The 27,045-nt window shown below is 47.3% G+C and overlaps 1 protein-coding gene and 1 pseudogene across 3 annotated transcripts in view; both read left to right on the top strand.

Moving 5' to 3' along the window:
• Nucleotides 1-27,045, top strand: part of XPNPEP1 (X-prolyl aminopeptidase 1) — a 54,303-nt gene that overhangs the window by 11,618 nt on the left and 15,640 nt on the right. For all 3 annotated transcript variants that reach the window (XM_046027141.1, XM_046027144.1, XM_046027142.1), the window contains 8 exons: nt 4,009-4,133; nt 15,808-15,871; nt 17,063-17,167; nt 19,744-19,836; nt 20,156-20,299; nt 22,022-22,117; nt 24,652-24,733; nt 26,216-26,426. In XM_046027141.1, coding sequence (XP_045883097.1) covers nt 4,009-4,133; nt 15,808-15,871; nt 17,063-17,167; nt 19,744-19,836; nt 20,156-20,299; nt 22,022-22,117; nt 24,652-24,733; nt 26,216-26,426 — 920 coding nt within the window. The remainder of the gene's footprint in view (nt 1-4,008; nt 4,134-15,807; nt 15,872-17,062; nt 17,168-19,743; nt 19,837-20,155; nt 20,300-22,021; nt 22,118-24,651; nt 24,734-26,215; nt 26,427-27,045) is intronic.
• LOC123955816 lies at nt 3,202-3,334 on the top strand (annotated as a pseudogene).

Genomic DNA, 27,045 nt, shown 5'->3' with positions numbered 1-27,045 from the left:
GGTTGAAACTACCCTTGCAGATTGAGAATGGGGTACTTTGGGGCACCTGGGAGGCTCAGTGGGTTAAGCCTCTGCCTTTGGCTCAGGTCATGGTCTCAGGGTCCTGGGATTGAGCCCCGCATTAGACTCTCTGCTCAGCTTCTCTTTCTACCTGCCTCTCTGCCTACTTGTGATCTCTCTCTCTGTCAAATAAACAAAACCTTTAAAAAAAAAAAAAAAAAGATGGGGTACTTTTTCAGTGAGTCCCAAGGTCAGTATAGTACCTCTTAGGGTCATCTATGGGAAGTAACCATCATGACTGAGACTTCTGTACAGAAGCTCCAGATGCTAGTGATGATGGAGAAGAAGCAGATGAAAATGTTGAAGAAAAAGAAACTTAAAAAAGATGCGTACCTAGCAGAATTCAAGTTACAGTGAGTCGGGATGTCAGTCCTTGAAGATAACTGGGAGTGTAATGGCCCCAGCTTAACTCTGTGTTACAGCATTGTATGTTAGGGTGCTTTTGGTTAAGTAAAATATTTTTCATATGTTTAAAAAATGAGTTGCAGAATCCAAAACACTGGCAGCATTGAATGCTGGTGAGGAAGGGGAGCAGTGGGAATGCTCATTCATTAATGGCAGGAATGCAAAATGGTATACAGCCAGTCTGGAAGACCGTTTGTTAGTTTCTTACAAAACCAGATATGATCCAGTAGTCATGCTCCTTGGTATTTACCCAAAGGAGTTGAAAACTTATGTCTATACAAGGACCTGCACATGGATGTTTGTAGCAGTTTCATACATGATGGACAAAACTTGGAAGTAACCAAGATAGCCTTCGGTAAATGAACATATAAATAACTTGTGGTTGGGGCGCCTGGGTGGCTCAGTGGGTTAAGCCTCTGCCTTTGGCTCAGGTCATGATCTCAGGGTCCTGGGATCGAGCCCCACATTGGGCTCGCTGCTCAGCAGGGAGCCCGTTTCCCCTCTCTGCCTGCTTGTGATCTCTCTCTCTCTGTCAAATAAATAAATAAAATCTTAAAAAAAAAAAAAGGAAAAAAAATAACTTGGGGTATATCCAGACAATGGACTGTTACTCATCACTAAAAATAAATGAGTTATCGAGCCATGAAAAGACACAGAAGAACCTTAAATACATATTGTTTAGTGAAAGAAGCCAATCTGAAAAGGCTGTGAATTCTATGATTCCACCTGTTTGACTTTCTGGAAAAGGCAAAACTATGAAGACAGTAAAAAGATTAGTCATTTTCAGGGGTGGAGGGGCAGTGAGAGGAGGAATAAGTAGACTGAGCAGAGAGGATTTTAGGGTAATGAAAACTATTAAGCTATTTCATATGATGCTATATCCTGGATACATGACATTAAGCATTTCTCAAAACCTGTGGAATGTACCACACCAAGAGTGAATCCTAGTATGAACCATGGATTTAGGGGGATAATAACATGTCAATGTAGGTTCGTGGAGGAGTAACAAATATACCACTCTGGCAAGGGATCTTTTTTTAAAAACTTTTTTTTTTCTTCAAGTTTTTATTTAAATTTCAGTTTGTTAACATACAGTGTGATATTAGTTTCAGGTGTACAATTTGGTGATTCAGTACTTACTTATAATACTGGTGCCCATCACAACCAGTGCCCTCCTTTTTTTTTTTTTTTTAAAGATTTTATTTATTTATTTGACAGAGAGAGATCACAAGTAGGCAGAGAAGCAGGCAGAGAGAGAGGAGGAAGCAGGCTCCCTGCGGAGCAGAGAGCAGGATGTGGGGCTCCATCCCAGGACCCTGGGGTCATGACCTGAGCCAAAGGCAGAGGCTTTAACCCACTAAGGCACCCGGGAACCCCAACTAGTACCCTCCTTAATCTCCATCCCCATTCCTCCCACCCACTTCCCCTCTGGTAACCATCAGCTCTCTATGGTTATGAGTCTGTTTCTTGGTTTTCCTCTCCTTCCCCACCCCAGGTTCATTTGTTTTGTTTCTTAAATTCCACATATGAGTGAAATCATCTGGTATTTGTCTTTCTCAGACTTATTTCACTTAGCACAATACACTCTCATTCCGTAGGTGGGGAGGTCTTGATTGTGGAGGAGGCGTTTCTGTTGGGAGAAGGGAGGTGTATGGGAACTCTGTATAAATCTGTTAATCTATAACTCTTAAAAAAAAAAAATCTATTTTAAAAATGAGCTGGCAAAACTCATTATTCAACCTGAATTCTAATAGTATAGTTTTGTGCTACTATATGGGATATAGAAAAATATGTATGGTCACTGTTTTATAACTGGCTTTTTGTGAAGTTGTTTTGTTATATACCCATGGGACTATAACTAGAGACAGTCCTTATCTAGTCATATATCTATACTTACCATACAGTATGATTTATCAGAACTGTTCGCTGATACCAGTACTTTTTTGAGAAAAGGTTTTTTTGAAGAACTAGCAAAAGCGATTTGAAAGTAAGCCTACATCATCTGAGCCTTTAACACATAGAAATAGTCTGTATTCACTAGGAGGCAGTGCTCTTTTTGAGTGCATAGAAATTAGTAGAAGTTTAAGAATTTCTAACAAGACTACATTTATCATTTTCTTTTTAATGATTTTCATATTTTTGTTTCCTTGAGCTGGTGACTCTCTCCCCAAAAGGTCTAGCTTTATTGGGATAGACTCCTAGGGACCCCTGCGACTCTTTCAGGGCTGTTTGAAAACCCTGGATCTACTCTGCTGCCGCCATATTTTAGAACGGCAAACCCGGACCACTGAGGGTCCGATCCCCTTCTCCTTCAGGTTGCACACCCAGTTGATAGTAGGTATTCACTAGAGTATATGACTTTGACTTTGATTTGTAGTGGACTCACCTTTCTACTCCTAATCGGTGGTTGGCTGTTTAACAAAAATATAAACCATACCTCTTTTAATGCAGTCAAACTTAAGCAGTAAGACACCAGTAAAAGAAAATAAAAATCATTCTAGGGGTACCTGGGTGGCTCAGTCAGTTAAACATCTGCTCAGGTCCTGGGATCTAGCTCTGTGTCGGGCTCCCTGCTGAGCAGGGAGTCTGCTTCTCCCTTTCTCCCCTCTCCTCCCCACCTGTGCTCTCTCTTGCTGTCTCTCTCTTTCAAATAAGTAAATAAAATCTTTTTTTTTTTGTAAATAAAATCTTTAAAAAAAAAATCACTCCAAATGCTTCTATCGAAAGGTAACCACTACCTTTGCGCAGTGGCAGTATCGTAGCCAATGAGGTTTATCCGAGGCGCGATTATTGCTAATTGAAAGGTAACCACTAATTAACATTTGGGTGACTGGCCTTCTAGAAACTTCTCTGTGCATTATACACATACATGATTTTAAATAAGAATGGTTTATACATCTTCTTTTGTAATCTTTTTATTTTTTTTATTTTTTTAAGGTAGCGAGAGAGAGAGCACAAGTGGGGAGGAGAGGGAGAAGCAGGCTCACTGCTAAGCAGGAAGGCTGACGCAGGGCTCGATCTCAACTTGAGTTGAAGGCAGACCCTTAACTGACTGAGCGCCCCTTGTAATCTGTTTTTAATCATCCACCAGTGTTGGTGTCTTTGCAAGTTAAGTATAGGTCTGTGTAATTTTTTTTTTTTTGTCTGTGTAACTTTTAATGATTTTGTAGTGTGTTTACCCAATTATGTATTCCCCCCTTTTTTTCTTTTTCAATATAAACAAAGATAAACAGGTATCTTTGTGCATCTGTTTATCTCTTTAGAATATAGTTCAGGAAGTGAAAGAGGTAATTGATCAATTTGGAAATGAGTATTAGTAGCTCAACTTTTCTTGCCACAAATGGCTATTTGGAAGTGGTATATAGGAACTGTGAACTTTAGAGCTTGTGGGACCTTTGGTTTTGGTCTGGCGGTGGGGTAGTCAGTTTGAAGATGCCCCTGGGTTGGGACAGCTGGCAGGCACATCTCTGGGGCTCTCTTTGAACTAGTCCTTGAGTTGCATGGGGCAGGCTGGTTTTGGAACTAACTCTGCTATTTTTTCAGAGGGCGGAATGGCTCCAAAGGTCACCTCTGAGCTGCTTCGGCAGCTGAGACAAGCCATGAGGAACATGGAGTATGTGGCCGAACCGATCCAGGCCTACATCATCCCATCGGGGGATGCCCACCAGGTACTGAGTGGAAATGGGCCGGTGATGGATCTCATCAGCCTCTCCTCTGTTTTCATTCTTTTCTCCCATCCCCAGTGTTTTGTAGGATTCTAGTTGTCAGTCCACAGCTAAGCATGTCCTCCAGGGCTTGGCACAGGGGCCTGTGTCTAATAGGGTCTCACCGAATGCTTGTTGACTTGGCCCTGACTTCCTTAGTTCTGGTGAACGTAGCCAGCTTTCAATAACTTGCGGAAGCATTAATGGAAGGGAAGAGGTCTAGGCCTTTGCGTTGCTTACACGCTTTACTCCATCTTCTGTCACACCCTGTCCTTCCAAGAATTGTCTGTCCTGCCTCCCTTCTCCCCATCCAGACTGTCCCATCCCTCTGACATGGCTGGAAGAACAGCCAGGAAGTTGTCATGGATCTCTGCCCCAGCAGATTGTAGGCCTAATTCTGAACACCACCCTTTCCTCTCCTTCCCCCAGTAGCCATTACCTTTGATGGAAGCAACTCAGTAAGTGCCCTTTACCTCTGAGAACACTGTGCCCTAAACATGGAGGAGTTGGGTTTGGAGAGGTGGAGACTACATGTGATGGGGCCGAATGGCAGGCGGGTGAAAGGATTCTAGTATCTACTCTTTGAAGTCGTTGAGTTAGCAGGTGTTTGAATGGGACTGCAGCGTTCCAAAGGTGAATTTAAGATTAAACTCCTGCCCTCACTATGCTTATGGCTTAATAGAAGGAAGAGACAACATAAAAAGTCCTGTTCTTGCATGGAGTCATCTCTACATACATACTTTATAGCCTTCGCTTATGTGCAAGGCACTGCCCTAGGTGTGTTACAGGACACGGAGGTGAGAATGGCCCTGTTCTCAAGAAGCATATCATTGAGTCATGGAGTAAAGACATATCTGTATGGCAAGGTGCAATGTGGCAGTGCCATCAAGGAATGTGGACAGGGGCACCTGGGTGGCTCAGTGGGTTAAAGCTTCTGCCTTCAGCTCAGGTCATAATCTCAGTCCTGGGATCGAGCCCAGCATCAGGCTCTCTGCTCAGCGGGGAACCTGCTTCCTCCTCTCTCTCTGCCTGCCTCTCTGCCTGCTTGTGATCTCTGTCAAAAAAAAAAAAAAAAAAAAGAAATGTGGACAAAGCCCTGGAAGCTTGAGGGTGAGAGGGAAGATGATGGAAGGCTTCATGAGCAGAGGAGGCATTGGAACTGGATGTTGAAGAATGGGTAGAGTTGGATAAGTAGAGGAAGTGGAAAGGATTCTAGGTGGGAAGGTTAGTAGGAGCAAAGGCGGAGATGCAGGGAAGGTTGGAGTGCTTTTCGGAAACGCCATGGCGCAAATCCCAGTGGCAGAAGCCCAAGGAGGGCATAAGCTGTAGGGGGAAATACAGCTAGTCCTGTAGGATCCTTAAGTTGCAGGTAATAAAAACCGCCTTGAGGTCCTCTGCACAATAAAAAGGCTTTATAAGGCTATAAGGGCAGGGCCACTGCTTTGGCCCAACTCCAGCTTGTGAATGATGGTCTCTGGACTTGTGGAATGTCAGGGTCTCTGATGGGGCGTCTCATGGAACCTGAGGGCAGGAATGCAGCTGGCCCAGAACAGCTGGGATGGGAAGGGCTTCAGCTCTTGCTGTAGATCAGTTTCTCCCTTTTTTAGGCAAGGTAGATGGTAAATAGGGGGCCATCCAACAGTTCCCACACTTATATCTCTTTTTTTTTTTTTTTTTAAAGATTTTTTATTTATTTATTTATTTGACAGAGAGAGATCACAAGTAGGCAGAGAGGCAGGCAGAGAGAGTGAGAGGGAAGCAGGCTCCCTGCCGAGCAGAGAGCCCGATGCGGGACTCGATCCCAGGACCCTGAGATCATGACCTGAGCCGAAGGCAGCGGCTTAAACCACTGAGCCACCCAGGCGCCCCCACACTTATATCTCTTGCTCTTTTACTTTCAAGATACCAGACTGAGCTAAAACCTCAATCCCAAAATCAGAGTCCTGGGTGAGAACTTGATTAGCATGGTAGCTTGGTGTTGACCCTGGGTCCTGGTGTGTGTGTGTGTGTGTGTGTGCGTGTGCGCGCACCTATGTGGGATGGCAAGTAGTGCTGACATGACTGGCGAGGGTCCACCATGATGGAGAGGTGGCATGAAAGAGATTACTGTTAAGTTGAACAGTTGCTAAGAGATGTCCACTTTAACTGGCGTCTCTTCTGCTCCTCCCCAAAGGTGTCAGACCCCATGGTGACAACAGTAGCGTTAACCTGGGTTAGCAGGAAGCTTGGACTCCTGCCTGGAAACAAGATTTCCTGGCCTCAGGAGCAAATGAAGGGCTGAAATGAATAACCCAAGGGATTGGATATTTTGGGGCAATAGCATGAAGTTCAGTATACTTCGGTGTTTGGAACAGTATTCCCCAAACAGTATTCCACAGTGTTCCGCAGAAAGCGTATTCAGTGGTCAAGAAAATAGTGAAATGAGCTTCTTTTTATTATTATTAATTTTATTATTATTCTATTGTTATTTATTTTTATTATTATGGTAAGCAAGTTTAACATTAAATTTATCATCTCAGCTATTTTCTTCTTAAAGATCTTATTTGAGAGTGAATGAGAGAGACCATGCATGAGTGGGGTGAGGGGTTGTGAGGAGGGGTTGTGAGGGAGAGGGAGAAGCAGACTCCCTGCTGAGCAGGGAGCCCTGGGGAGCCCAACCCGGGGCTCAGTCCCAGGACCCTGGGATCATGACCTCCGCTGAAGGCAGATGCTTAACTGACTGAGCCACCCAGGTACCCCCATCTCAACTATTTCTAAGTATACAGTACAGTAGTGTTAACTGCGTGTACATTGTTGGGTAATAGATCTCTAGAACTTCTACATCTTGTGGAACTGAAACTCTGTACCCATTGAATGCCCCCTACCCTCGCCTCCCACTAATCACCACTCTACTTTCAGTTTCTAAGAGTTTGACTGCTTTATATACCTCATATAAATGGAATCAAACCATCGTCTTTTTGTGACTGGCTTATTTCACTTAGCATAATGTCTTTAAGGTGTAGCTTATGACAGGATTTCCTTTTTAAAGGCGGAATGATAATCCATTGTATGTATATACCACATTTTTTTTTTTTTAAAGATTTTATTTATTTATTTGACAGAGAGATCACAAGTAGGCAGAGAGGCAGGCAGAGAGGGAGGCAGAGAGGGAAGCAGAGGGCCCCATGCGGGGCTCAATCCCAGGACCCTGAGATCATGACCTGAACTGAAGGCAGAGGCTTAACCCACTGAGCCACCTAGGCGCCCCCTTTTTTTTCTTTATATACCACATTTAACAAATTTTTTTCATCTCTTGATGAACATTTAGATTGCTTCCAGCTCTGGGCTCTTGTGAGTAATGCTACAGTGAACATGGGTGTATAAATGTCTCTTCGAGATCCTGTTTTCAATTATTTTGGATATATACCCAGAAGCGGAATTGCTGAATCATATAGCAGCTCTATGTTTTTTTCTTTTTAAAGTAAACTTTACCTCTGATGTGGGGCTCAAACTCGGAACCCCAAGATCAAGAGTTGCATACCTCTATGGACTGAGCTGGCTAGGCACTCCAGTAATTCTTTTTTAATTTATTGAGGAACTCATACTGCTCATACTGCTTTTTGTGGTGGCTGTACCATTTTACATTCTCCCAGCAGTACACAAGGGTTCCAATTTCTCCACATACTTGCCAGCACTTCTTTTCTTTTTTGTTAAGTAGTGGAATCCTAACAGATATGAGGTAATATCTCATTGTGGTTTTGATTTCCATTTTCATGATGATTAGTGATGTTGAACATCTTTTCATATGCTTGTTGGCCAACTGTATGTCTCTTTCCAAGAAATGTCTATTCAAGTCCTTTGCTCTTTTGAACAGTTTCTTAGCTGCAGGACTTCTCAGGGCCTTTAATACGCAGATGTGCACCGTGCAACTATAAGGAGAGGATGAGGTATGAGGTATTCAGCATTTTTTAGACTTAAAATGTTCATGGAATTCCCACAGTCTTCTCAGGGGCAGGCTCAGGGACTCAGTGTTTCATGGAATTCCTTGGTTTGTTGACCCACAGTAGTACTTTTCATGCTATTATGGGTCAGAACTTGATCCTTGAAGAGGTGAGAGGAGAGGGAGATCCTTGTATGGGGAGGAGAAGCCACCGAAGACTAGGGGTCTGCATGTAAAAGTGGGCAAAGGAGGAGGCGAGAAAGTACGAGTCGTGAGTATAGGAGAAGTAGCAGATCCGGCTGGAGCGGGGGCTGGTGGCATGTGAGGAAGCCATGGTGGTGGGGTACATTACTGTTGGATTGAGTAGGCAGTGGGGAGGTGGGTGCAGTGTAGGGTGGGGATTGGTAACGATTCTTCCATTCACCTCTGTTCTCTCGGATAGACGAACAAGACTCACCACCTTCACAGGAACCAAAGTTTCATCTTGGCTGAGGACTAGGTGAATAAGTAGGTTGGTTAACACAGTCCGGGCCTGAGTCATGGTAGGAGACTAGGTGACAGGCACCCCAGCATTTAGGAAGGGCAGACTCTAGCCTTGTCCCTGAAGAAATCCTTTTTCCCCCATCTCCTGTCAGTGCCAGGCTTTAGCCTTTGGGCTTCATGTCATGTGGATTCTGTACTGAAGCACCAGCGATGTTTTCCAGTTTCTGCCTTTCCAGCATCATGCAGTTGCCCTGGACTGATTGGCTTGCAACCGTTTTGTCTCCGTTTTGAGCAGGATGATGGTTCCTGTGGTGGGAGCAATTATACGGCAGTTGGTGTGGGGTCTTCTGTGAGTCTCTGTCTCAGTGTGGGTTCTCCAGAGGGACAGAACTGATAGGATATATAGAGATGTATACGTACAGAGAGACTTATCCTGAGGGATGGGCTCCCACATGAGGCTTCCCTGGTTCTCAGAACTTCGAATTTGAACTGGAACTCAAACTCCACCACGAGTACTCCTATCTCCAGCTTGCAGACAGCACCGATGGCATGTGTCCCTGTCTGAGTTTAAAGGCTTGAGAACAAAGAATAGTGATCTCTGAGGTCAGGAGAAGATGGCTGTCTCAGCTCTAATGAGAGAGCAAATTCCACTTTCCTCCATACCTTCAGCGGATTGGATGCTGAGCACATAGGTAGGACAGTCTTCAGTCTGCTGATTCAGATGTTGTCTCTTCCAGAAACCACCTCAAGAGTGTTTTCCCAGCTAGCTCTCTGGGGATGCCTTAACCCCCAGGGTGACACAGAAAATTCGTCCTCACAGTCCCCTAGCACACTGTTGTGTGAAATTGGGTGTCCCCTCTGGGAGGGTCGCACAGCCCGTTGTAGCGTCCCGGCTGAAGACTCCTTACAATTCTGCTTCATTCATGAGCCTTCCCCTCTAGGGGAGGCTTCGGTGAGGGAAAGGCTGGACTGTGAATGTTACTTGAATTAAAAGATGAAAGTTTCTGGTTAAGGGTGGGTTGGAATTTCAGTTTGTATTCTTCTTCCTGGAGTTAGGATACAGTCTGTATGTGTACTAGTAGGGGATGTCCTTGTAGCCAAGATAAGCTAGATTTATTTCGATACTCTTCATTCTGGGTGTGTTCTTGAGCCATTTTTTTTTCTTGTTATTATAAAGCTGTTTCTTTTTAAAATTTTTTACAAAGATTTTATTTACTTACTTGACAGAGACACAGCGAGAGAGGGAACACAAGCAGGGGGAGTGGGAGAGGGAGAAGCAGGCCTCCTGCTGAGCGGGGAGCTCGACATGGGTCTCAACCCCGGGACCCCGGGATCATGACCTGAGCTGAAGGCAGACACCCAACTGAATGAGCCACCCAGGCGCCTTATAAAGTTGTTTCTAATCTGATACCCTGATTTGGGCCTAATATGCCCAGAGCAGTTCCTTGTTAAACTGGGGAATGGCAGTGAGACTGGCCAAACCAGAGGTGACATTCCAGATTCTCCACAGCTCTTCATCCCCTGCTAATGATCCCAGAATTTTTTTTTTTTTTTAAGATTTTATTTATGGGGTGCCTGGGTGGCTCAGTGGGTTAAAGCCTCTGCCTTCGGCTCAGGTCATGATCCCAGGGTCCTGGGATCGAGCCCCACATCGGGCTCTCTGCTACGCAGGGAGCCTGCTTCCTCCTCTCTCTCTGCCTGCCTCTCTGCCTAGTTGTGATTTCTCTCTGTCAAATAAATAAAATATTAAAAAAAAAAAAGATTTTATTTATTTATTTGACAGAGATCTCAGGTAGGCAGAGAGGCAGGCAGAGAGAGAGAGAGAGGAGGAAGCAGGCTCCCTGCTGAGGAGAGAGCCTGATGCGGGGCTCAATCCCACCACCCTGAGATCATGACCTGAGCTGAAGGCAGAGGCTTTAACCCACTGAGCCACCCAGGCGCCTCCATGATCCCAGAATTTTACAATTGGATGACTTCTCCCTGGATGAGGAATCTGTGAGTCAGGGATTTAGGTTTTTATCAGATACTAGGGACCCATTAAGGACTTTGGAACAAGAGAGTGACATGATTAATCAAAGGTGCAGTGTTGAGTGTGGACTGGAGAAGGGACATACTGGGAGCCGAGAAGCCTTTGGGAGACCATTGCGGGATCCCAGAGTCAGGGTCCGGAGGGCTTGGACTCGGTGCTGGCTTTAGGAGCAGAGAAGAGGGGAAGGATTTGGAGGAGAAGCAGTAGAACACAGATTGAGTGTGGACCTTATAGGTAAAAGGCAGAGGGGCTTGGGAAGGTGGGAACCTGGGAGAATTTGTGGGGTCATCCAGAGAAACAAATGAGAAGTCCTGAGCTCCTTGTTTCAATACCTTTGGCAAGGTGGGGCATAGTTGGAGTGACTGCTACTTGGGACTCTGGGGCCTTGCCGGGACTGTGAGGACAAGGAGCAAGGGTTGGCTTTGTGTGTGACCTGCCAGAGCAGCCTTCCCAGTAATAGAGAGACTGCTGTTCTCTGTGGCTCTTGTTCCCAATTGTTTCATTTCAGGCTAGATTGAGGGTTGATGGAATTTCTCCTACGGGTGGGGAAAGGAGGGTGCTGGCGAGTGAAGGGGAATCTTGAATTCTGTCCTTTGTGTGCTTTCTGAAACACAAATACACACACCCACACACTGTTCCGTGCTAGAGAGAAAATGCACCCCAAATGCATAATTACGTGAGGGCGGGGCACTCCGGGAGTCTGCTTCTCGCTGTCCTCTGCAACTCTGAGGGTTCGCTCTTTGTAAACCCGGAACAAGGGTTGCGGTAATCATGAGTTTGGGCCCAGGGGGACTTTCACAGTGAGGAATTGTCCATTCTTTCTGGGAATCTCATTGCTTTCATGTCCCATCTAAGCCAAACATTGAGATTCGGCGGAGCCACTGGCTCCAAACCCGGAGAATCCGTGGTTAGGGCCAGCGCTGTGCCAGCACTGCTTGGAAATCCAGAGTCTTCATCCTCCCCATCTTTAAGGCTTCGTATTCTGCTCCTGGGCGTAGTGTAATCCAAGGGTCGTGTTCTGTCAGAGGTGACTCTGCCAACTTGAGTTTTTGGCTATTTTTATGGTTCCTCCTTCTGGAAGACTTGAATCAGATTTTCCTAACCTCTGTCCTACTCCCATTCTTCCTGGAGTCGGCTTCCTGTCTTGTATTTCTTAAACAGACCCTCTTCTGGGTGGAGTAGTGATTTTTATCACAGAGTGATTTTATCCACTATATTAATTAGAGTATGGCTAGCAGTGGTCCCACATCTCACAGTTTCGGTGGCCTGGTACTTGTCTCTTGTTTACGTAGTGGTCTGGAGTGGGTGTTCTTGGTTGGTGCATGACTTTCTTCTACTAGGAAGAGAGTGATTGGGAGATCCAGGCTCCTTCCATCCTCTGATGCCATTATTCCAGCTGGTGGAAGGGGGAGGAGTATGGAGAGGCCACACCGCTTTTTAACTGTCCTGACCCAGACATCATCTTGGCCCCACATTCCATTGGTAAGAACTAGTCATGTGACTCCACCTAGCTGCATGGGGACCTGGGAAATGAAGTCCGAGATGGGAATATAGTTGTTGGCAACGGTAGGGGTTGTGTTATCATCACCTAAGGCAGGGCATGGATAGATGCCAGTTTGGATGGTCCTGAAAAATTCTGACATGTGGCAGTTCTCTGAGTTTGGAGTGGGTCAGAAAGCTTTGGGGAAGAGAACATGTTTGAGCTGGATTTTGAGAGGTGGTTAAAGGTTGTTTTTTTTTTTTCTTCTTATTTATAGATGTGCTTTATTTGGCTGTGTATTATTTACGTTGTTTGAATTCGATGCCAACACGTAAAAGTTAGGTGATCTCTCATGAGCACACATATATTTAGCTTCTGAAATACTGCGGGGTGGGAACATGTGGCCTGCGTTCTAGCATGACAGGACTCAGAGCTGAGAAGAGCTGCTCTCTGGAAAAGTCACTTCCTTATCCTGCTTTACTTAGTTTACTTGTCTGTACCCCAAGACATTGAAGTTTAACCCACAGTTACAATCCCTGCTGGTCTGAATAATGTGTTAGTTTCGTTACTGCTGCTGTGACAAATGACCACAGACTTAGTGGCTTCCAATAACAGAAACCTACTATCTTACAGTTCGGGAGTCTACAGTGGCTCTACAGCTGTGTTTCTTTCTCGAGGCTCCAGGGGACAATCTGTTTCCTTGCCTTTTCCCATTTCTAGAGGCCACCTACATTCCTTGGGATGTAGCCCTTCCTTTACCTTCAGAGATGGCTAAGGTTTTAACTAGGTAGGGGGAAAAAGGTTCATTTTTCCTTCTGCTTGTTCATTTATTCAGCAGATACTGGTTAAGGGCCAGACCAGTACGTGTTACCTATGCTGTGATAGGGTTAGGGATGGGGACAAAAGAAGACAAATACCCCGGACTCATGGAGCTTCTATTTTGGTGCAGGTTAATACAATAATAATGTAAGAAAGAAGGGAGCATCTAGAAAAATGTGCTGTACTCAGACGTAAAGGCCAAGTGGCCACTCTGGGTGGTCCAGGCAAGCCCCTCTGCAGGGGTGACATCTGATCTGAAATTCAGTGATGGGAAGGAACTTGCTGTGCCACCATCAAAGAGAGCCTTTGGTAAGCACAAGAAAGAGCCTGTGCGAAGGCCCTGAAGCAGGAATGAGCTTGGGAAGTACAGAGAACAGAAAGCAGGCAGTGTGGCTTGAATGTCTCGAATGGCTGGAAGAGTGGAGGAGAGCTCTGAGAGGACGGCAGAGCCTAGTCAGGCAGTGCATTGGACACTGGGCTGGGCTTGGGTTTTATCCTAAGTATGATGGGGAGATTTTGGTGGCTTTTGAACAGGATGCTAACAGGACCTACAGAGACATTTGGGAAAGCTCACTCTGAGTGTGTGCGAAGAATGGGTTTTTGGGTCCTTGGTCGAGGTGGAGATGTTGGAGGCCTGGACTGAGTGCTGGTCTTAGAGATGGAGAGAAATGGTGGTTTTGGAGAAAAAGCCAATAGCTCTGCTTCCTTGTTTCTTTTTCCCAGCATGCTCAGGCTTTGGCTTATTTTAGATCTTTTTCTGTTCTCTGGGGAGAATGTTCTTGGGTTTTGCCAGCTCCACTGCTGGGGGAAGAGTGGGAGGCCCAGGCCCAGTGCTTGTCTGGACCCTGCCTAGCCTGTTGGTGTGGAAGTGACAGCTTCGGTCCGTGACGGCTTCCTGGCATGTTGACTACTTAGGTCATGTCTAGACATTCTTGCCCAGACCTTGTCTTGATCCCAAACCAAACATGTTCACCTGCTGTTAATTCCACCTCCCTTTGGAGAAACCTGCCTCCTTCCTTTGTGGATCGGCAACTCCTCTGAGAGGCCCTGCTCCTCTCCTTGGGCTTGCCCGGGTATGGGTGGGGCATTCCTGGAGAGCTGCGTCCCTGCCTGGAGGAGTCTGGCTGTGCCAAGATGAGCAGTACTTCTCTGCCTGCCCTTTGCTGGCATCCTCACTGTGTGTCACAGGTGGGTGAGCCCCAAGCAGGGAAACCTCCTCGTCCAGCAGGAGTGTCCTCTGTGTCTTCCCCATTGTGTACTGTGAGTTAGAGCACCAGACTTACTTTCGTTGACTTAATTTGCCCAGCCTCTTGGCTGCTTTCTCATCATTCAGAAAAAACTAATACTCTCTCTTCCATTGCATATATGCAGCCCTCTCAGCTTTCTGGGCAGTTGTTTTAAACATTAACTTACTCTTCCTCACAGCGACCCCAGGAGAAGGGGTGGGGGACGCCTCTGCCCTCCATTTTTCACTTGCACCCAGTGATTACTGGGTTATAATCAAATGAGAATTCTGCAGTTCATAAATGCTGCTGGGGGCCATTTCTTCTTGTTCTTAGTGCTAAGATCAAGTGTTCTTCTCTGTTTTGGGGATAAAACATGTGCCTGCTGTCGCTTGCAGCAGTCTGAAGAGAGTGGTTTTAGAAATAGGGAACTGAGCCTGAGAGATGCCGTGAGCCTTGCTGCGGACCACATTGTGGGGCCTGCCGGCGGCAGGTGTCACCTAGAGCCCTGTCGTGGTTCCCTCCACTGGCCCCTCTGGCATCCCCGTGGGTAGCGGTCCTGTGGCCGCTTTGGGGCTGTGGCTGCAGCTGCCTTGGTGAAAGGGGCAGAAGTGAGACGTGGATGCCTTCTCACCCCTACTATGTGTTGATCTAAAAAGTTAGCCTTGGTCCGGTAGCCCCATGCTCCGTCCTCAGCATTCTTAACCCCGCCAGGTCCTTTAGCTCCAGAGAAAGCTGCCAATAGAAGGAGCTACAACTCTGGTTTCCGGCCCAGCACATCCTGGCCCTGCTGCTGACCTGGGGGTGGGCAGGTTGCTTAAAGTTTCTGTCTTCACCCTTCAGGTTTCTCTTTTGCCAATAGTCTTGTCCTGGAGAGTTGTTATGAGGATGGGAGATGATGGGTCATATGGCAGCTGCATGGCTGAGTGCTTCCAGAGTCCAAGTTCAAGGCCTGCCTCTGCTGTTTGTGGGACTTTGGGGAAGTTACTTAACTCTCTGTGCTTCACGGGCTGTGGAAGGTACCCCATGGCCATGTACCCTCTGCACGGGAATGAGAACCTACTGTATTCTCCAGTCTCCCACCCCTTGCATTTAGAGGCAAGTGAATGGCAAAGACCTGGTTTGGGTTATGACGTTTTCTTTTGCTGAAGCTTCCTGGATTGGAGGGAGAGTTTCCATGTATTTCCTAGTAGGAAGGGACAGGGTCTGCATAGGAGCGATTGGTGATGCTACCTTGGAGGGGAACACACAGGAAGTTCCGAAACAAGCTCATGCCTAAAGAGATCTCAGAGAATTATTGGCACCTAAAACAGAAATTCAGCCTTTCCCTTCAGAAAAATAACAGATGCCTAAATGTCAGTGGTAAGGAAGGGAGAAGGCTGTTGGTTTGTTTTTTGAGTAAGATGTCAGTGAGGAGAGCACAGTTTATTATGTTTTGTCTTGATTTGCTTTTGTTCTCCAGAAGAAGAAATAGAGGCTGGCAGGAATAACCCTCTTAGCCCTTCGTTAATTAGGGTCTTCTGCGGCGGGCGCCATTCGTTTTTCATGTTCAGCTTGACTTTTCTGCTAGGCTGTCTGTTCCTTGATGGTGCCCTGGCTTCGCCAGCCTCTGTGTCCCTGCTGGGCCTCGCACACAGCTGAGCACGTGGAGCGCGGTCCACTTCTCCTTCTTTTTTGTTTTCCAGAGCGAGTACATTGCTCCATGTGACTGTCGGCGGGCCTTTGTCTCTGGATTTGACGGCTCTGCTGGTGAGTTGCTGAATCCTCTCTTGGTTCTTTCTGTACTTTCGTTTGCTTCCCAAAAATAACTGGGCCAAATTTCAGCCTGTGACAGAACCAGAAAGAAATGGAAACCAGACAATCCCCCCTCGAGCCTCTGCAGAGACGTGTGAACTCCCGCATCCCCCAGCTCTCAGAGTTCACCTTTCAGTGGCCCTTTTCTTGATGCTTTTGCTATTAAAGTTTTATTTATTTTTCTTATTTATTTATTTTTTTGCTCTTAAAGTTTTAAAACATTTTTCTTTAAAAACGTTTTGAACTTTTTATTGAATATAGCATACCTACGGAAAATTACATCAATTAAACTGAAAATACCTGTTTAACTCGTACTCTACATAAGAAATGGGACCTTCACAGCACCCCAGACCTCCTGCCTCAGCTGGCTGGTCCTGTATAATTCTCTAAGTGCTTGGCTTTGGGGTTCGATAATTTCACTTTCAGTTTAAATGACAGAGGTTCATGTGGAGCTACATTGCTGCCCTGCCCTAACTTTTCCAAAACTGTGCTCCTGAATTTTGAGTGATTTCCCCCTACCTCAGGTTCCCTTCTGTTAAGTTAGCTAGGCTCCTAGGCTCGGGAAGAACTGCTTCCTTTCATAGTCGTGCTCGCGTTGGTTGGCCACTCTGCCAAAAGCCCCAGGTTCTGTGGGGCCTGCAGGGACTGAGGGCAGGTAGGGGTGGGAGGTGTGAGCTCCCTGCTGGTGACCGCGAGTCACTGTGAGTACTTAGACTGCACTTGGTTTCTCTCAGGAAAGGTGCAGCAGTTCCCTCGGGGCATTTGGAGGAGCAGACTGCTGTGATCACTGTGCTGGAATCATTTCCACCTCTGTCTTGTCCAATATGAGACCGTTTTGACTGCAGGTGCTTAGCCCCCTGTTCTGCCGGTCTTGCAAGAGGGGTTCTGTGCTGGGACCGGTGAGCCGGGGCTGCGGAAGGACTGCTTCCTTCAGAGCATGACCCGCAGCTGGTTCTCAGGGACATCGACTTCTCTAGCCTAGAGTTTTTCAGAGGCCCACCTGTCCCCTAGAGTGAGTGGTGGTGTGAGGCCGGGCCACACAGAGCCGGTGCTTCTCACTGGGCTTGCCTGCCTGCTGCCGCCATGTGCGGTTGTCTATGTGGTTGTCAGAAGCCTTTCTCTTTCTTTTTTGCTCCCCTGCTCCAGGCACGGCCATCGTCACGGAAGAGCACGCGGCCATGTGGACTGACGGACGCTACTTTCTCCAGGCGGCCAAGCAGATGGACAGCAACTGGACGCTCATGAAGATGGGTGTGTAGAGGCTCAGCCAGCCCAGTGTTAGCTGGCCAGCTTTGGGAAGGGACCTGAGTGTTTCTCAGGGTGTCTGGATCTTAACCCTTTGATGAGGTCAAGGACCCTTTCAAGAATTCAGGGTGTGTAGTCCTCTTGGACTGCCATAAAAAAATCCCATAGACTAGGTCCCTTAAACAACAGAAATCTGTTTTCTCAACTCTGAAGGCTGGAGTCTGAGATCAGGGTGCCAGCCTGGTCAGGTTCTAGGGACAGCCCTCCTCCTGATTGACAGGCGGCCGCCTTCTCACTGTGTCCTTCCCTGACAGAGAGATAGATCTCTCTTCTGAAAGGGCCACTGATCGTATCAGATGGGAGCGCCACCCTTATGACTTAAACATACGAGTTTTGGGGGATGCAACCCAGTTCATGGTGCAGGAAAGCACTCTTTCTCTCACATGCACATGGACACGCACACCCAGAGGCAGACATTTGTTATAAACGGACAAGTGGCAGCCTTTAGACTTTTTGACCGCATGCCTCTGTTACGGTGTGTGCACCTGCACACCTGCACATATGTGTCTACTCGTGTCTGTGTTTGTACATACGTACTGGTGTCCATCTGCATTTCAGATGTGAGCACAGGTTAATTTCTTTATTGTTTAGAAAAAATAGACATCTTTTTTTTTTTTTTAAAGGTTTTATTTATTTATTTGACACAGAGAGAGAGAGAGAGAGATCACAAATAGAGAGGCAGGCAGAGAGAGGGGGATGCAGGCTCCCTGCTGAGCAGAGAACCCAATGTGGGGCTCGATCCCAGGACCCTGAGATCATGACCCGAGCCGAAGGCAGCGGCTTAACCCACTGAGCCACCCAGGTGCCCCTAGAAAAAATAGACATCTTAATACTTTCTGCTTCACCCCAGTGGATCATTCAGTGTACCTTTGGGGTATGGTTATCTTTGGGGCCCACTTCTCCAGCTGTCAGCACACCAGGGGTCAGAGTGTCAGGGGTGAATTCTACTGCCTGTTCCTTCATGTAGGTATGTAGCGGCCCTGGGGAGGAATCCTCCTTCCTTCCAAGTCCCTCTCTACTTTGCCGTGTCTTTCCTAAGCCCCCCTGTCCTCATGCATCTCTCCTGTGTAGGGAAATTCTGGTGGGTTTGGTTGGAGAGTGAATCATCCCTGGGATTTTGCCAGCTATCTGTCTGCTAGGAAATAGCATGACTTCATCCTATAAAAGTCATACTAGGGGCATTAAAAGAAACTTTGTTAGTAAGTGGCTTTCTAGCGGTTTGGAAAGAAATAGCCGAGAATCAAATAGCAAAATAACAACTCAGTGCCAGCTTTTAGGCAGTTTTTTGGAATTGAGATTCATGAGCTCATTTCTTTATAAACCTTTGAACTTCCCCTCTGTGGTTATGTGGTTATCAACAGTCAGGAGGGAAAACAGTAAAGATAAGTACTGTTTTAGAACATATGAACTTTCACTCTAAATATAGATCTATTTCACCAAGACCTTAACTTGTTAGTAAAAATTTGATCAGTTAAGAAGCATACATCCAAACGTAGAAGGTATTGGCTCAGATTAAAGAAAAACTGGAAATTCAAAAATAACTTCAGTTCCTTTCTGGAAGCTTATTTGGTGTCCTGTGACTAATGTCTTGGAAACGGGAAGGGCTATTTGCTCTTGGGCATTGGGAAGCCAGGGAGCCATCGTAAAGATGATAGTGACCAGACCTATGGGGCCATTTTGTAATCTTTGGAAAGATTTCTTTGCTGCTGAGACTTGTGTCAGCCGTCCAGTCAGGCCTGGTTCAGGGCTGGGAGCCTCCTGTCTTCCATCCTGCCTTCCAGTGAGGGGAGAGCACTGGGGCACGTGTTTCCCTTACCTGGTGTGGAATGCGAGCAAGGTCCCCGGCTCCCAGCCTTTGCCATTTGCCACCCAGGTGCTCATCAAGTGTCCAGGAGTGGCAAATTGACCAAAGACTGAGAGGATGTCCTTTGCAATGACACATGTACCATTGTTGCAGTGGTTTCCAGGATGCCATTTTTACCAGGAGTTGAATGAAAATCTGTCTTTTCTTTTCTTTCTTTCTTTCTTTCTTTCTTTCTTTCTTTCTTTCTTTCTTTCTTTCTTTCTTTTCTTTCTCTCCTTTTCTTTTTTTTTGTCTTCTTACCCGTTTGTTTTGTTTTTTGTTTTAAAGATTTATTTATTTTAGAAAGAGAGGGAGAGCACGAACAGGAGGGGCAGAGGGAGAGAGAATCTCAAGTAGACTCTGTGCTGAGTGCAGGGCCTGATGCGAGACTCAATCCCACACACCTGAGATCATGACCTGAGTCGAAACCAAGAGTCGACACTTAACCATCGGATCCGCCCCAGGGGCTCCATCATATGCTTTTAAATATACCATCTTACCCTTCTTGCAGCCTTCCAGGATTGAGGGAAGTTCAGATTTTCTAAGTGCCGCCCATCCACCTTATAGAAAGAAGGTGCTTCGTAAAGACCCTGTTATCATGATGTTGGTGAATTTTCTGGGTAGGACTATGAGCTTGGGTGCATTAGGGATTGTTTCTTCTACATTCTTCCCTCTACAGGTCTGAAGGACACACCAACTCAGGAAGACTGGCTGGTGAGTGTACTTCCCGAAGGATCCAGGGTTGGTGTGGACCCACTGATCATTCCTACAGGTGAGTGAGCTAGAGTCCTTCCAGCGTGGGTGAGGAAGTGGATTCTAGATGGTTCTCTGTATTCTTTATTTGCTTGTGGGACTTGGATCATTGGGGGCTCAATATAACTTGATGTCATGATAAAGGTCAAGGTGAAGAAAAGAGTTCTGACAGAGAGGCAGGGGAGGGCTGTGGGTGGTGAAGATAACCTTTCTGCAGTTCCCCATCCTGCAGACCCAGCGCTAGGCCATGGGAGGATCGCCTTTCAGTTGAGGATGCCTCCCTCAGCTGAGATGGCATTTGGTTCATGCACGGCTGGGCCACGTGTATTTCTCCCCAGATTACTGGAAGAAGATGGCCAAGGTTCTGAGAAGTGCAGGCCACCACCTCATTCCTGTCAAGGAGAACCTTGTGGACAAAATCTGGACAGACCGCCCTGAGCGCCCATGCAAGCCCCTCCTCACACTGGGCCTAGATTACACAGGTCAGATACCCGCTGCACCCCACAGGGCCCCCAGCCGTCGTCCCCATTCCCTGCACCTGTCACCGTTCTCCCCATGCCGGCCCACCACATCCGAGTTGAGCGTGAGCCTGTGGCAGGATTTTGCCCTGCCCTGGCCCAGTGGCATTGGATGGAAGCAGGAGCTTTTTGTGTTTCCGCACTGGCCACCTACTTGCCACTTATTTTGCATAATTTATTCTTGCCATGCTCTTCTGGGCAGACCTTTGGCCACTGCTGAGATGGCTTTTTTACCACACTGTTGCTAACTGCCTCTCTAACATGTCTGATATTGGAAGCAGGGCTGGGGCAGAGGGTGGTGGGTTCTAGGTTCCATTTCCTTTTCTTCTGCTCACGTCTGTAGGTTTACCTTCCTAGCTCCCCTCCCCCCCGCATCTAGAAACCTTCTGCTTTAGTGGCTTTGGGCGTGGGTGGGTTTCTTTGGCCTGTGTGTTAGTGGTTGGTGAGGAGTGAGCACTGCGAACCACTCGTGGGAGCTGAAAGTGTGGATTTATGGAACAGCGAGGGCTGCAGAGAGAGGCCAGGGAGGTGGGGCTGCCAGGGAGGGAGGCGCACGGTGCAAACAGAAGAGGAGAGGTGGATGGGGGATGTCTGGAATGTAGGCGGATTGCCCAGAGGGGTCCTGGGAAGAAAGCATTACAGCCCAGACTCTTGCCAAGTTTTAAACAGCATTCCCGAGCTGATCTTCAAAGCGGTGCTGGTTGTGGGGGCAGTCCCGAGCTTGCTTTCCCTGTGACGCCCTCACTGGAGGGTCGCGTGGACGGAGGGGGATAGGTCCAGTGAGTGGCCCAGGGTCAGCTAACCATTTTCCATGAGCATGTTTTGAAATTTTTTTAACTGAATCAGAGGCTCGGACCTGTTACTTGTCGGAGAGGGAAGAGCAGATGGGGAGGGATACGGGATATGCTTTTGTTTGGGCAAACATGAGCGCCTACTACGTGCGGGACACTGTGCCAGGTGCTGGGTGAATATGGCAGATGGTTACCCCGTTCCCACAGGGGTGTAACCTGAGTTGTAAGTGCTGTGTCATGGCGGGTGAAGGTAGTGGTTGTGGTGGTGATGGGGTGAGCTTCTCTAAGGCTGCAGTTTCATCCGGAGAGCCACAGGGAGATCTTGGCTGTGACAGGGCAGCTGTGATTTGGAAGCAGTAGTCACAGCGAGTCAGCTGGCAGGGAGTTCCTAGGTCTTGGCACCAAGACGTGAGTCTCTGGTCTCCAAGAACGTAAGGTGGTGGGTGATATTCCCCTGGTCTCTAGGACTGGCTCAGTTTTCTCTGCCAGGCAGTATGCTCTCGTAGCTCCCTGTACAGAGAAATGTGACCATTGCTGAATTAATTGTCGGTCTTCCCTTCTAGATTATAAGCCCCAAGGGCAGGGGCTGGGTACCTTTCAGAGCTGGAACTGCAGTGACCAGCACAGTGCCTGACAGGTAGCTATGCCTGGGAAGTCTAGATTTGTCATGCACATTCATTGGATGAACAGATGCATTAATTTTGTGGGTGAGGCAGTCAGGGTTCCCGAACGTCAGACAGTGTTGGACAGAGGTTTGAATCCAGTGCTCCTGTTTGCTCCAGTAACACACTCCCTCTAGATGTAGCTGCTGGTTACCAGTGTTTGGGATGGGTTCTTTCACTTGGCTCCCGTGGGTCCCTGGAGCCAGAGTCGCAAGCACATCTGTTTCTTGCAGGCATCTCCTGGAAGGACAAGGTTGCGGACCTTCGGCTGAAAATGGCTGAGAGGAACGTCGTGTGGTTTGTGGTCACTGCCCTGGATGAGATTGCATGTAAGAGCTCTGGCTTGACTGTGTGGGCATGTTACCCAGTCTCTTCCTTGGTTCTCTGGGAATCTGTGTATTCAGGCCAGTCCGCTTTCTGCGTGGCCAGGGAGTAAACAAGAGACTCTGTCACCAATGGGTATTTGATACACCGAATAGGATGGAAAAAAAATTACAGAGAATTGGGAGAGGAATGTGGCTTTGCCCAGAGCAATGTTTCAGCTGGGGGCTGATGTTAAATCCGAGTTGATGTCCACCGCTGGCCAGTCTCTTCGGGACTGTGACACTGCTTAGGAAGGACATTTCTGAACATTTTGTGTCTGTCAACACTCGTGAGTCTCTAGCTGCAGACGTGGCATCCTAGGAGATTGTTTTTTTCTCCACACTTTTCCTCTAGTTCCCTGAGTTCTTAACAGTGAGCATGTTCTTGAAATACTTTGACCTCAGAAAACTCAGGAACTGAAAATTCTTCAGCCTTTTTGATATAGTAATAGTTTGTGAATCTTTATGTAACCCTTATGTAATTGTTTCAGAACCTGAAATCCGGTTGAACCTTCCTGTCCTGTCTTTGTTTTCTGATTGGATTTGGCCCAGGGTAACTGAGAAGAGGCAGTACCTTATTTTATTTTCTCACTTGAGAAAGAGACCCTACTACACAGTGTCCTATCTTTCTAATCCCCAGCCCCAAAACTTTGTCAAATATCAGTGATGCTTGACAGGCCTGTGTTCAATGATTAATAGTCTTAGTTAACAATCTTGACAGTAGAGAAAATAACATATAAAGTTAATTTCTCCCTTTGATTTTAAGAACACACATTCCTGTTGTGGAAAAGCTGGAAAATGTAAAGGAAGTAAAAAGCAGAAAAAAGCTCGCCTATAGTTTCATTACCCAGAGATAATCACTGTTAATAGTCTCTGCATATATATATATTTTATAGCTCGATTTTTCCAATGTATCAGTATATTCTAAGCATATATAATAATACGGTAAAAATAAATATCCAATCATACGGTTATACCATAATTTACTTAACCATTATGCTAAGGATGAGCTTTGGGTTATTTTCTGATTTTTCTATGATTTTATTATGATGCTGCCATCAAAATCTTAGCACATCAAAGTCTGTGTCTTGGTTTCTGGTGATTTTCTTCTATCTGAGTTTGGCTTTTAGGGGCGGTATTATGGGTTAGAGGGTGTGTCCCTGGAAGGGCTTTGGACCCATCTTGATGTTTACCTGCCATGGACATGAATATGGCTGCCCGGCCACACCCTCGCCAGCCCCAGGTACCGTCATATTTTTTTTTTTTTAAGATTTTATTTTATTTTATTTTATTTATTTGACAGAGAGAGATCACAAGTAGACAGAGAGTCAGGCAGAGAGAGAGAGGGAAGCGCTCGCTGCTGAGCAGAGAGCCTGATGCGGGACTCGATCGCAGGACCCTGAGATCATGACCTGAGCCGAAGGCAGCGGCTTAACCCACTGAGCCACCCAGGCGCCCCTGGTACCGTCATTTTTAAAAAGTGCTAGTCTGATAGGTAAAAAGTGTTGCTTCATTGTTTTACTGTGAGAAGCCATTGTTCTAAAATAGAGGCAGCACTTTTCTCACCAGGATCTTTTTTATACTTCAGGAGAGCAAGCATCAGGCAGCTGGAAGCTAGCGGACCGTAGATAGCGATGCTCTCTGCTGGCCTTACAGTTTCTTACTACGACCTCCCCAAACCCCCTCCACACTGGCTGTAGAAGGGTCCTCCACCCTGGTTTGGCACCACAGCCTACCCTTGGGTGGGCTCGGATTTGGGTTTCATTCATGGGCCCAACCCCTGCTGACTCACTGCTTTTGTTCCTGTGTTGGGAAGCTCCACCTCCTTGGGGCTCCGTGGCTGTGAGCCCGAGGGCTTTATTTGGGCTCCCTCATCCTGGGTGGGTCTCAGTTTTTCTACCCTCCTCGTCGGGAAGGGAGAGAGTGCTTGGCTCTTTTCCCTTCACTTGGGAGAGCCAAAGGTTTTCCCTGTGGCAAGGCCAGGCCTGGCAGGTCATCACCAGGCGGACCATTTCAACTCTGTTTGGAGGTTCATCCTCAAGTTTTTTTTTTTTTTCTTTTAAGATTTCATTTATTTATTTGACAGAGATCACAAGTAGGCAGAGAGTCAGGCAGAGAGAGGGGGGAGGGAAGCAGGCTCCCTGCCGAGCAGAGAGCCCGACGCGGGGCTCGATCCCAGGACCCTGGGATCATGACCTGAGCCAAAGGCAGAGGCCTTAACCCACTGAGCCACCCAGGATCCCCCATCCTGAAGTTTTTTGACTAACTTCCATTCTGTTCCCGGGGCAGTGATGTGGCAGCATAAGATACAGTTCTGGTGCCATCATTTGGTGGACGTGAGCAACTGCAGCCCAAAGGTGGAACCAGGAAGTCAGGTTTCCTGCTTTTCTGAGATGTCACGGAAGCCTTCCACGCATGCCAAAGTGCTTCCCTCTATAATCTACCTGTTCAAATCTCGAGTCAGGCAGGTGACAGGGTCTTTTTATTTTATTTTTTTTAAGGGCTGTTCAATCTCCGAGGGTCAGATGTGGAGCACAATCCGGTGTTTTTCTCCTATGCAATCATAGGATTGGAGACGATCATGTGAGTGTTGGCCCCACACCGGAAAATCCTTCCTTCCTTGCAGCTCCTCAGAGGTTCCGTCCCCCTTGCTGGCCAACCCCACCCCTGCCTGCGATCCTACTGAGGCGCTACTTTCCACCTTTCCTGCCTCTCTCTTCCTTTCCCTTCTGGTCTTCCTAAACACTAGGTCCTGCCTCTCTCTTAATCTCTCAAATGCCTTGAAATCTATGAAAGAAAGTATCTCTAGTACTAGGAGATTAAAAAAATAAGTAGGCAGAGACATCAGAACAAAACCACAGTGAGAAAAAAATAAAAAAAACACAGTGAGGTTATTTCACAAAATTTCTGCTGCAAGGTCTTGGTCAGGCCCCACATTTGATTCTAAGTTTTGTAGCAGCCGGTGCAAAGGGAGATGTAGCTACACTCCATTGTACAATCCTGGGTCCACAATTCAAATAAACTGAGGCATTTGGAAGGTCAGAAATGACACAGGGAAACCCCCTCAGTTGTGCTTTGTCGAATTGTCTATCTGTTCAAGAATTGTTGTGGCCTTCCTGTGGTTGCTCTTCGATTTGGATGGCTCTCTTTATTCTGATAATGTTTATTAAGTTGAAAGGGTCCCTTGGGTGCTAGGACGATTGAGACAGGCAGGGTCCTGGGCTAGAGCTGGGGAGATGAGTGTCTCTTCAGGGGATTCAGGCATCTAAGCGGGCACTGACTTGTCAGTGGGATGGGTATGGGTGTTACTGGAGGGGCCTGGCCTCCACTGAGGGGGTCAGGGGAGACTGACCAGTAATAATTAAAGCAGAGATCAAGGGCACATGTGAGTTGGCTCAGTGAATGGGGAGCAAAGGGAATGGTGATCTAAGCAGAGGGAACAGCATGGGCCGTGGCTCTGGGCAGGATAGAGCACAGCGCTTGTGGAGGACCGGAGTGGTTCAGTGAGGTTGGAACATGGAGTGTGAGACAAGTCCAGGAGCTTGGACCTCTATTCTGAGGACATGGGGGAGCTACTGAATGGATTTTTCATAAGGAACCACATGATCAAGTTTGCAAATCAAAGAATACTGTGGCTGTGAGACTGGGGTGTCCAGGGGCAAGACTGGATGGCGGGAGACCAGCTCAGAGGCCATGGCACCAATCCAGTGGAGAGATGGTGGCAACCTGAACCGGCTGGTGACTGGGAAGGGCTGGAGGCAAAACTGGACAGATTTGACGGAGATTTAGACTGTAGGTTCGGAGATCTTAGTGGAGGGAAGGAAGGACATCAGGGACAGTGCCCAGGTCCTGTCTGGGGGAGTGAGATGGACGGTGATAACATTTACAGGGATGGGGACACAACTTGGAGAACAGGATTTGGGAAGGGAATGGGGAAGAAGGAGAAGCTGCTTGGTTTTGATTGCTAGAAGATGGAGCCCTTTATATATCTGTGGTCCCCCACTCCCCCCGGTCTCGCTCACATGTCCTCGTCTCTCTGTCACCTCACCTCTCGCCCCTCTGCAGGCTCTTCATTGATGGTGACCGCATAGATGCCCCCAGCGTGAAGGAGCACCTGCTGTTTGACTTGGGCCTGGAAGCTGAATACAGAATCCAGGTGCTTCCCTACAAGTCCATCCTGAGTGAGCTCAAGGCTCTGTGTGCCAGTCTCTCCCCAAGGGAGAAGGTGTGGGTCAGCGACAAGGCCAGCTACGCCGTGAGCGAGGCCATCCCCAAGGTTGGTAGTCCCGCCAAGGCCCGTTCACAGCCTGCCACATTCCCGCTGCCAGCCCCTTCCCAGTCCTGGCATCCTGTAGCTTTGTCTTTGAAACAGAGGTGGTTCTGGAAGATCTCTGGGACTGGCTGTCAGACCGGAGATGCCCTCCCCCTGGAAGAGCCATTTGGGCTGAGCCATATTGAGAGTCTGAGGGTCTGCAGAACTGGTGGAGTCCTCTGTGTTTTCCACAGTGTGACCCGAGAGATCATTTTAGGCGGTATACATTAAAACTTAAGTTTATTTCAATGTTACCTGTTTCAGAAGCAATTTAGTGTATACTAGAAAAAACATTTCTGCGTTTGAGACCATGAGATTTTAAAAATTATTTCATAAGTCAGGGTTGAAGAAACTGAGTTGATTTAAAGATGGTCTAAAGAAAAGTGTTATGTAAATAAAGGCCTAGAGGGTAGGCAGCCAGGATAGGGGCTGTGTAGGTGGTAGGAGAGCGGCTGATGTCTGGGAAACACTCTGTGTGCCCCTCTCCCCACACATTACAGCTGAGGAGACTGGATGCTTGGGAAGAGCGGCTTGGGAAGTTGGGGACTTGTTTGGGGTCAGATGATAGTGACAGCCTTACCCT

Source organism: Meles meles, chromosome 13 (assembly GCF_922984935.1).
Source record: "Meles meles chromosome 13, mMelMel3.1 paternal haplotype, whole genome shotgun sequence".
NCBI classification, from domain to species: Eukaryota; Metazoa; Chordata; class Mammalia; order Carnivora; family Mustelidae; genus Meles; species Meles meles.
This window is presented reverse-complemented; position numbering and strand designations above follow the sequence as displayed.